The 12,023-nt window shown below is 39.4% G+C and overlaps 1 protein-coding gene across 1 annotated transcript in view; it reads left to right on the plus strand.

Annotated features, from left to right (window-relative positions):
• The window catches only part of csmd3 (CUB and Sushi multiple domains 3), a 216,856-nt gene that overhangs the window by 107,024 nt on the left and 97,809 nt on the right, over window positions 1-12,023 (plus strand). Inside the window, exon 31 of the mRNA XM_022753266.1 lies at window positions 211-327. Within this exon, the coding sequence (XP_022608987.1) occupies window positions 211-327 (117 nt within the window). The remainder of the gene's footprint in view (window positions 1-210; window positions 328-12,023) is intronic.

Genomic DNA, 12,023 nt, shown 5'->3' on the forward strand with positions numbered 1-12,023 from the left:
GCTGGCCAAAATTATATTTGTCAGCAACTGAAAGTTCAAAGGTGACTTTTCATCTCATTTTGTGATATGACCTGCATACTTGTGCACTTATGCCAGTTAAAATGGGTTTGCTGATTGTATTTTATTGCTTTATGTCCCCAGGTATTGTAAGCTGGTTGTTTCACATTTGTTAACTCTGCTTCTCTGCTGGTTTCTTTCCCGTCCCTGCAGCTCCCTGCGGAGGCCACTTCACAGGTTCAGAGGGAACTGTGCTGTCCCCAAACTATCCACATAATTACACCAGAGGCCAGAGCTGTGTCTATGACATCTTTGTCCCTGGGGACTTTGGTAAGCATTTCAAGCATTATTTTCACCGAGTTGCAGAAAATAGTTGCTTAAGAGAGATAATTGTTTTTCCGAGTTTTCAGTTAATGTCTGTGAAGAAATGCTGGTTTATTCTCAAAGCTGGTCATAGGTTACAGTGTCCTACCAAACAAAACATTCAGACTTGCATAATTAATTTCCCAGTAGCACTTAATTGTGTGTTTCATTCATTTCAGTGTTTTGTAAGTTTGGATTGGTGTGGGTGATGGTTACTTCTACTGACAGTTTCCGTAGTCAGTTTAAATGCTTGTCTGCTGCTGGATTAATTTTCATTCCCTCTATACTTGCTTCTTCTGACAGCTGAACTGTCATGATATCGAGCCAATGGTTACACAATGAATAGACAAAGGTCAGTGGCGGCCACTGCTATTGCTCACAGTGGCGCGTGTCTGATGGAATTACATTTAATCAATACAAATTGTTCGAATTCCATACTCCTGTTGGGACTGCTGTTACTTTTCTGGTTCTTTCCCACTCCTATGTACTGTATAAGTTGAAAAACAACCTGAAGAATGGCAGTATTCAGGCTTTAGCAAGAGGTGTGAAAGCAGAATGAGATCAGGGCCAACAAAAATTGATTAAGTTGACATGAAAAATGCTCTGTAGTGTAGGTAATGGAGAGGAAGGTCAAGCAGCTGAGATGTGGGGAATAGATGGAGCAAGCAAATGCACGGATGCTCAGTTTATCAAAGCCCTTCTGTATATACATAATTCAGCAAAGATCTCTAGGAGACCTATATGCGCTTCTGCTAAATATTCCATGTTAGTCATAAAGAGCTGCTGAAATCGTAGGCAGGGCTTTTATTCTGTAAAGCCCTGTTCTTATGAAACACAGATTAATCCCCTGTGTGATGATCCAGCCCGACAGTTTACATTCTCTGTTGCCATCTTCCACTGTTCATAGAGTCCAGAAACCCACAGGCCTTTTTATTTTAATAAATATTGCATGCAAATGCAGCGTTTGCCTAAACTGACTGCAAAAGCTTAATGGAGTGTGGAAGTCGCCAAGCAACATTCCCACCTGGGCCTGCAAATTTATTCCAGGGACTGCAAACACAGAGGCTATTGAAAAATCCTACTGAAGAAGAGCAAGACTGTTGTGGTGTGGCTTGAGGGAAATATATTCTGGGATTCACAGCTCGGCTAGAGCAAACTGAAAATGTTGGGAGTACAACTCCAGCCATGATGTAACAAGAAATCCTAATTTATCCAAAGCATTTCACTAGTAATATGTGAATCCCCCCACCCCACCCCCCACCCCCACCCCCAGTTGTCTAAAACATCCTCTCCAGTTTTTGCTGTAATGGCAATTGAAAAAACTGAGCTTATCTGTGTATGTAGGTAGGTGCTGATAGAAAACCGCAGAAATTAAGGATTAAGTACTGTATGAGGAGTCTAGCATTTTAGTTTTGTTAACCTGCAAATCGATCAGTATGCAGAGAAATGTTTTCTCTGTACCAGCTTTGCAGCTGAGTCTAGCCTTTAGCCTGCATGATAGCAGAAAGCACATTTCAGTGTCTAGTATACAGGTAATTGAAATTTGTAAGTGCCTAGGGTAGAGTATCAAATGTGTCTTGGTCTGTCCCTCATATGACCGATAGTGTACGTGAGCCTTTGAGACATTGTATCAACCAGGTTGAACTAGCAGGGAAAGGTCAGTGGGAAAAATCGCTTCATGACTCTTGCCCAATGACCTGAGGGTTTTACACCTTGGGGAGCAGCATTATGTGGGTGTATATCCTTATCTGTTTTGCTGTCAAGGTGTAGCTGCAAGTGTTAAGACAGACCCTGTTATAGACATATGTATCGTAAAATGTCTCTGAATATTTGAAACACTGCTGTATATGCTGGAAAAACATACTGTGTTAGTTTCTCGTCAGAAAACCGAGCAGGTTCAGAGTGGGAGTACATTACATTTAAATTGATTAAACCATGTGCTTTTCATATTTATTTGTAGGATATTTGATAAAGTTAGTGCTGGTACATTGCCTGACATTGTGTTTGACTAATGGTTGTCAGTAATGGTAACCAGCCATTGCCTGAATGAAAGCTATGTTTAAATTGTTGATCATCATAAAATGGATTTCACTGAAAGTGGCTTAGTGTCGCTAATAACGCATAATAAAATAAACAGTGATAGGCAGATGTTTTTTAATTGCGTATTTACAAAGTAGACACAAGTATAATGAGGTAAATTGCAATAGAGAAAATAATTATCCTCTGAAAGCCTGATCAGATTTGTACCTTATCAGTCATATCACAACTATATTTGATCTGGATCTGCAGTGTTCATCATATTTGAGGAAATAATGAACACTTTTTTAGGGATAACTTGATTTTTCTATTACAATATGCAATTTTGCCATGTTCTGAGGTCTTGGCAGATATGATGATGAGATAATCACATGCTGTGGAAATTTTTTTAATTAAATATTCGTTTCAGCTATGCCATTTGTGACATAGAAATATATTTTTGACCTGTGTGCTGATGTTGACTGTGTCCAGAGACATTATGTTTTCGGGTTGTCCACTTGTATGTTCACACATCCATACGCCTGTAGGTCACAAGTCTCATTCTCGTGAACGTGATATTTTAGCAATGCCTTGAGTGAATTTTTTCAATGTTCACTTGGACTTTACTTGAACTGATTTATAATTTGGTGGTCAAAGGTCACTTTGTCCTCACAAAACATTTTTTTGGCATAACTCAAGAATTCATATGCTAATTATGACAAAATATACTTAATACCCATTTCTTCATAGTCTTCACTCCATATATGAGTCTGGACAGACATGGATGTAACAGAAGCATACAATGATGAGCTGGTAATAATAGTTTTCACATTTGGTTGTCTTGTTGCGTAATCACCTGGCTGGCTGGTGTAGTAGTCACAAGAGTAAATAAATGCAACAGGAGCACTCTCATTTTCCTTCTGCACCAAGGTGAGGAATTCACCATTCTTTATTTGTTGTAGTTATTTTGTTGTCAAACCAGGTTGATAGTGGTAGCCTATAGATCTTGTTGCCTGGAGCAACTGGGCAGCTGTTACTCTCAGGCCCTGCAGTATAAGCCAATATCTATATAGAACTTTGCATGCATACATATAGGACTAATGCTAATGAAAAGTTCAGCTACATTTTGTTGTTTTTGTTTTGTCATCTGCTCCAAGTTTTCATAAAAGCACAGGTTTACGCTGTATGTTTGTCATTGTCATTGCAAAGGATTATGACAGCTCAAAAAGTATCGGGGATGTTTATACATGTTAGATGTTGGCAGATATCTTGTTCAGTGGTATTATAGTACAGTTTGTGTAGATTTACTGTACTTTACCCAAGCTGTCATGATTTCTGTCTCACTGACTGGTTGCATAGTTCCCTGTATGTGCCTGTGTTTTCCTGTGGACCACATTTTGCCATGCTACCCTTTGAACCTAATATACTGACATAACATATGCACATAATAAACATCCATCCATAACACCATAATGCACTGCAGTGTAATCTAGTACAATTCTGCCTGAAACATCACCTCAATCGCACAAATACATGACTCATATTTACAGTTTGGACAGCTCTGCTCTTATCCATGTGCATACATGTTAATATTGGCGTTTATTTACTGTATGGCAGTGGATGATCATAAAAATGATAATAAAAGCTAGTGCTTAAAGCACACTGTGTGTATAGTAAAAAAGGCTTTACAGTCATTTGTGAACCATCATTTTGCTAACTCAGCATTAACTTATGCTGTGTGCGTAGCTTATTTTACTTTGCACCATTCAGACATTATTAAGGTACAATGTGCATCTGTCTTGCCCTTTAATGTTTAATAATTCTATCAGAAATAATGGTAGTAGTCATATTTCAAACAATAACTCTGCTTCTCTTTTAAAGAGATAAATTATTCATGGCACTCAACCTTTGCCTTGGGCACTGCTTGTAAACATACAGACATACAGTGCCCCACAGGAATTCACTCTTGTTTACACCAAGATCACTGGCTAGTGTGTAATGTTTTTTTGTCCTGTACTTCCAGCAGGATATGTATTTTCTTACATAAAACTTGACTGAAAGTCAGGATATTTTGACAAAATAAAACCCCATTGTGTGCTTGTGTGCACTGGTACACAGGGAGAAAAAAGAAATTAAAAAAACATGTGGATGCATATTTATCTTTGACAAAAATGCCAAACTGTGCTTCAAGGTAAATTGATTTTTTTCCCAGCCTAAGTTTGTATACTTTGTATTTAGCCTAGAGGATCCGTTTGTTTGATGTAGCCTCCGTCGTGAATGTTTGATGGCTTCAGAGGTGAGTGAAATTCTTCCAATTAGCAGGACCCTCTGTGATATTTCTTTCTTATTTCTTTTTTTTTTCTTCTTTTGCCATGAGAAATGTGCTTTTATTTGCTTTGCATTGGATTGTGCCTGAAATATTCCCAAGGATATGTAGCAACATTTACTTCAAGGATCATTAACTTTGTAGATAATCTTTTCAAAATCACGTATGGATCTAAAAATCTCATTAATAGCGAGATGATTGTCAGAAGCCATTTACACGTCTGAAGTCAAAATTGAGTCTAACTATGCTTTTCTAATGCTTTCCTTGCGAAACCCTGCAAAAGCATCACTATATATGCCTCTAACTCTCGACCTCATTTTTTCAAGGTTTTATAGCAGATTGAATACCCACTATAACACATATTTGTATGTGTGGTGTTTGTGGTTAACTTTACACAAGTTTCATTTCATCCTGTGGTAGTCTCTCACCGGAGGGATGCCCATAATGAGTCGTTAATGAATCTTATTTCATTGACACAACATTCAGTCACCTCTGTCTATCTGCCTGAGGCTTTTTACAGTTCCAGTGTATATGTGTGTATAATACTAACAACAACATATGCATAATGGTTGCCACAGAATGTGTCAGGAGGCGAGACAGGAGCACTGACAGATTGCAGTAATAAATCTGGGCTGCAACAAGATGGACAGAGAATGAGTGAGAGAGAGAGACTGTGGAGGCTGCAAGAGGTAAAGGGAGTGAGTCTAACTACGAGAAAGAGGCACATAGATCTTAGTTGAATGTGAAAGTCTCAGAACAAGTTGGATGGAGAGTGTGATAATGAGTGAGAGAGTTGTAATGAGCGAGACAGGGAATGAGAGAAGAGAGAGAGAAACAGAGTGGTGCTGAGAACGATCATAAAAACATTGACCCTGGGGGCTGATTGTTGACTCATCACTGATGTTTGCTGGAGAGTAAGATTGTGCCTGAGGCCACCTTCGTACATGTCTAGCTGCATCCCACACAGAAACCATTAGCTTGTCTGTCTGCATCGGTTTACAGTATATACACAACCCTCACTGTGATTAACCTTATATGAACTATATACTCTGTCCCCACTTTGACTCGAAAGGTGTTTTTGCTTTGGGGGGCCCCACAGGTACATATGTTCGTGGATGTAGTAAGAGAATTTGCCGCTGTCAAATTTGAGTGGGTTGAGCACTCAAGTTGGTTTTCAAATTGATGACATTGTGGGTACCCACTGTGCCAGTGCAATAGCTTGTGATAGTTGTCAAATATATCCCTTAAGAGTACTGAAACAACTGTACGCTGTTTCAAGAGTCAACAAGTAAAAACAATGATAAAGAACCAAGTAAATAAATAAATATTTAAGATAAAAGTAAAAAGAGTGCTGCTAAATCTGGAAGTAAAAGATGTTAGTTATATATCTCTGTCCTCTTTCTCCTCTCTCTTGAAGTGACCAATACTTACAGCCTTCAATCCACAGAAGGGAGTTTTTACCCAAGATAGAAGCCTAATGGACTGGATGCAGTTTGTGCCAAGGTGCAGCCACATACTTCCTGCCAAAAGGGCTGATGCAATTTCACTGTGATAATGGGTCATTAAAAATATATGTGTCTGTGCTGTCATACAATCCCTCTGGTTTCTGTAAATGAGGCTTGTGTATGCTGTCACAGTCCAGAATCTCAGAAGGCCTGTGCCGCCACAAAGTAAAGACGGCAGGTAGCTCTTCCATAATTCATAGCCAGAAGGACAAACATATGCTGCCATTTTCCTTACCTTTTCCTATTGCCTGTGCTGAGAGTGTCTTTAACACCTTATCTGGGCTTTGTACATATTTTACCTGAAGGCACATGTATCTAATGCAGTGGCTATAGGTAAAAAAATAGGATGACATTACATAACAATTACATTAATGGTGTCCTGAACAATTGCTTTTTACTGCATGGTCCAATTATAGGTTATCTGAGTGGCTGTCTACCAGTAGGAACTTCAGTTTCCCAACATATGTCATTTCCTGTCAACACTGTCATGTAGTTTTTTTTTTTTTAATGTGACTCTCTAATTGCAAACATTTTGTAGTAATAACCTAGAAAATTGTTTACACGTAGGCAATGGGGAAAAAAAAATAGTAAACAAAAGGAAACCAGGATATCAGTGTAAAAACGTCAACTGTAACTGACAGATCAGTAAATTCAAGTTTGAATTTACAATTTAAAAGTTTTTCAGTGTGACACAATAAGACAGAACTCAAACTCAACTCCAGACTCAGACAAGACATAAACCATATACTTAAAAAGCACTTTTCATAATTAGAATGTCAGTCAGGCATCCAAACAGCATCAAGCACTATACAAGAACAAAAAAACTAAACAAAACAACAACAAAAAAAAGCAGAAAAATCTCAACAGCAATCTCATCCACATAAGCTGTTAACAGGAAAAGTAACTGCAACTTGCTTGTGCACAACGGCAGCTATGAACCGTGAGAGTTCTCCTCGAAAGAGATGCTTTTTTTTTAATACAGACAGGTAGCTGGTCAAATGTGTAATCAGCTTATGGAAAGCGAATGTCAAGAACTGGATACTTGCCAAGGTTGCCTAGAGGGCAGGTGATTTATAGCTGAATAAGATGGACATGCAGATGATAAAGGCATCTCCATCACATCTTGGCCGAGGTGGTCAAGTTGACAAATTGGTTAAGATGCGCAAAAGTGTGATGGGAGCAGGGTTTTTGTTTGAATAACTGAAGTTGGAGGACCTACTTCTCGTTGACAGTCACAAAATCCCTTTAAGACCTTTTAGACAGAGGCAAGGGCAGAGTGAGATAGAGCCCCTGCAGAGGTACTCAAGGTTTACTGATTAGCTTCCACGTGATACCTGAGAACTGGAGCCTGTTATCTGACTTTATACTCCATTTTAGATAAATACTCCAGCAAAACTGCTTTGTCACTACAGAGAAGTGATGTGCCAGCAAGGTTTTGTTGAGTTTTAGCCATACAGTAAAATGGAATAAATTTGGAAATGCTGCAACTACTGTGTTCAACCACTTAATGTAACCTTGACGATTTAGTGCATATCAGCATGAACATATTTTTCTCGAATCTTGTCACATGAAGATGTTTTCAAATGAGCTGTTTGGTAACAGTAGCCTCAGCTGGCAAACGGTCCAGGAGGTTGGTCTGTCTCACAGTAACAAGTGGGACACTGTGAGGTCATAAGGAACAGATTGTGCATGACTGACTGATGACACAAGTAGAGTAGACTCAACCAGAACCAGAGGAGGAATTCCTGCCACTGTTTGCTGGTTACTTGTGAAACGACAAACCAGGTGTAGCTTGAGTCTGTAGTTTCAGATGGATTACAGTGATGCAAGTATAATCAGACCACAGCCTCTCTTTCTGATTTTTCTCCATGTGTTAGGGGGGGGGTTAAACTATGACATAACCACACTTAAACATTTAAGTCTGATTTTGTATATGCAAGAGGAGAAAAGTGGTTATTTAATACCAGTACCTGCTGATGAGTCATATCTAACAAGCTGGCAGTCATCTAGCATGGGTGGGTGGTTAGCCAGTTGGGTGGGTAGTTAATTATTAATCTTTTCATCTGAGGCAAATATACTGTATAGTTTGCAGTTTTGTTTTTAAAGCAGTAGACTGAGCAGTAGGTTTATTAGCTCCATAACTTTTGCTGCCATAACACTGTAATGGTACAGTTAGTGAGTTTTTATATACTATTATGTATTAATAGCGAGTCACTGTTTTTATACTATGTGCTGCATACTAATTTGACCACATATTCTCAAGTCATTCTGACTTGTTTGTCTGTTGACTGCATGAAAAGACCTTATGAATGTGTCTTGTTGCGAAGCAACACTGATAATCTCTGAGCTCTATTTCTCTGACTAGAGGTAATACTACAGATAAACGTATTTCAAAGGCAGTCCAGGAGCAGATTGGTTTGTTCAGGTTAAATAGCAACAGAGAAAAAAAGTCTGACACCCACAGGCATTACAGACTTGTGCAGTTCAAAAAGGACCCCTAACAATTATACTCATGTCTCTCTACGCAGCTGCATAGAGGCTTACAGAGACATTAATTTGCAGATGCTGGTAAGCAATTAAACATAATGAACATCAACATTTTCTAGACAGAAAGACTCAGCAACTCCTGAATAACACCTGAACAATATTTCTCTCTATATACATGAGCAATATAGTACGCACAAGGCGATCTCACCCGTGCATTGTAGAATTTCTTGCCTGGCTGGCATGCATGAGTTTTATCATAATGCATCAACTACACACAACACAGAAGTGATCCAGTGGGCCACGCTTATTCATTCTGTAGGAGAAAGATCAAATAGCAGAGGGAGGAGAGATGGAGACTGAAAGAGCCTTTCTAAGATTATGACATTTCTCTTCCCTGCTGTATTGTAATGATCCTATCTGCAGCACATGCCCTTGTTTTTGACAGGGGAAGGACTCCATCCCAAAAGCCGAGATGATAAAGAACCAGATGAAAACTGAAAAGTGCAGCCAAAGTTTACAGTAGATGGGCTGTAGCATTAAGCCAATCAGACATATTTTCTGTTCTCAAGCCTTTTCTGCTCTTATGTTCTCTTAATAGAGGAGCCCTTGCAGTTTGTCTCAACTTTTCACACATCATCTGGTATTTCTTAGCTCTTTTCATCAAATCGCAGGCCAATCTTAAGATCCACTCTTCAAGCTGGCCAAACATATACTTATCAGATTTCAATTGTGTGTCGACACAAATCTCGCCACAATATGGAATTTGCAATCACTGACATTTGTTTTCCAAAATTTCCACTGATGTCCCTTCGATTAGTTTCCTTTACATACAGGTAAGGAGGAAAGTGGGTCATCTGGACAAATTGGTCATTAGAACAGCAAAACCACGTCATATTGTGTCGGTGTCGTGGGGTATGGCACTAAACACTCTGGACCAGGTTTTCATTTAGGATATAGCTGTACTTTGCTCCGCTCAGCTTTTTCTCAACCCTGACTAGTCCCCCTGTCCCTGCTGCTGAGAAATACCCCCACGCATGATGCCGCTCCACCATGCTTCACTGCTGGGATGGTATGATTGGTGATCATCAGGCTAGAGACTCTTGTTTCTCACCATCTGAGACTCCTTTAGGTGCTTTTTTGCACACCTCAAGAAGCTTTCATGTGTCTTTCACTGAAGAGAGACTTCCGTCTGGTCACTCTGCCATAAAGCCAAAATCAGTGAAGTGCTTCAGTGATGGTTGTCCTTCTGGAATTTTCTCCCATCTCCGCACAGAACTGTGGAGCTCTCGGGAGCCTACAATGCAGCAGAAAGTTTTTGTAGCCCCCCGCAGATCTGTGCCTTGGCTCCTGTCTCGGAGCTATGCAAGTAGTTCCTTCCTCCTCATGGATTGGTTTTTTCTCTGATCTGCATTGCCTTTGAGAACTTAGACAGGTGTGTGCCTTTCCAAATCATATCCAATCAATTGAATTTAATCAAGGTGTAGAAACATCTTAAAGGTGATCAAGAGAAATGGGAGGCACCTGAGCTGAATTTCAAGTGTCATAGCAAAGGGTCTGAATACTTATGTCAATGTGATATTTTAGTTTTTCCTTTTTAATAAATGAACAAAAATCTATTAATAATTAATCTGTTGAGTATAGTTTGATGAGAGAAAACAATGATTGATTTTAGCATGAGACTGACAAATAATAAAAAGTGAAAAAAGTGAAGGGGTCCGAATACTTTCTGAATGCACTGTATCTTGGATGCTTCTGTCTAATTAGGGTGTATGGTAAACATTTAGCATGAAACATGTCAAATGTAATTAATATGTATTCATCATGGTAAGACATATTCTTATAAACACACTAAATGCAAACTCATTTCAGTACCAGGCAAAGAAACTGGAGAAACTGGTGGAATCATCTTGCCAGGTACACATGGTACAGGTTGGTTGTTGTAGTGTAGTGGTGTGGAGATGTCTTCTTAGCACACATTGCTCCCCTTAGTACCACCTGAGAACCATTCAGACACCACAACATACCTGGACATTGTTACTGACCAGGTGCATCAGTTCATTGCCACAGTCTACACCTTTTCAAATGGAAACTTTCAGGAGGATAACAAGCCTCGTCACAAAGCACTCCTCATTTTAAAATGGCTCCAGGAACGTGACAGTGATTTTAATTTTCTTCACTACCCTGCACTTTCTCCAGGTCCCAGCCCAATAGAGCACCTTTGAAATGTGTTGGTAAGGGCTTTTCACAGTGTGAGTGCACTGGCAAATATATGCAGGAAATGTGTGTTTTGAGTCAGAATGAACCAAGAAATAGGAACCATCACTTTGTTGAATCCTATTGAAGGAATTTAGGCTGTTTTGAAGCAAAAGTGTCCTATGAAACCCTAGTGAGGTTTATCTTATCAAGTTAATTTCAAAGTGTTAACTGCATATTGCTGCGTTCGTCTTAGAATACCTTCATTTTCTGTAAGTTATTCCAATGTATGATCAACCAGCCTTGATTGCTTTAATCACGTGATTAATTTAAACAGTCCCCTGAATCCATTAATGTCTGGCAGAAACCACAAAGGACAGTAGAAACCATCACAGCCTCTTGTCACATTAGGGAAATTAGATTGTCATCACATGAGAATAGGCTACACCTATAATAATACATTTTTGCATTATCATTGCCCAACAGGCATAGTGATGTGAAATACAGGAATGCACTAATATCACGATAGTCGATACCCAAAGAGGTCTGTGATTAAAGCGACTTAACTGCTTTGGGATAATTCAAGGTCAACATGCAGGCATGAAAATGTTGTCTATTGTCCAAGTGCATTGCATTACACTCCCATGACTGGGCCCAGAGGACAAAAGATTCATCATAGTCCTGCATAAATTAGCGTAACAAGTTTACAATGATTTATTGACTTAAAATCTGGATGTGATTACAGCAAAGGAGCAGATTGTAGTCATGCATGGCTGACTTTGGATTAGAGGCAGAAATGAGCGACACTGTACTTGTGAGAGTATGTATGCATGTGCTTGTGTTTGTGTGTGTGCGTGTGTGTGAGTGTTCACAAAGGGGGAGTGCAGCCTGTTCAACAAAGCACGGTGTTGGTATGCTAATACCACAGCAGGGATGTGTCCCTAAGGGTGAAATCATCTCTTATTCAGCCTCTGCTTCAGCCATAGGCATTCTCACTACTCAACAGATAAAGAAACAGGTCTGCCTGTGATTCTTTGTGTAAGTACACATTTTTGTGTGTACAAGTGTACGTGTATGTTTGTGTGTGTGTACATTTGAATTTTTGTCCTTTTTTCGCTTTGTCAGAGTTTTAGGGG

The sequence above is a fragment of the Seriola dumerili genome, unplaced genomic scaffold, assembly GCF_002260705.1.
Source record: "Seriola dumerili isolate Sdu_G_001 unplaced genomic scaffold, Sdu_1.0 BDQW01000191.1, whole genome shotgun sequence".
Lineage (NCBI taxonomy): Eukaryota > Metazoa > Chordata > Actinopteri > Carangiformes > Carangidae > Seriola > Seriola dumerili.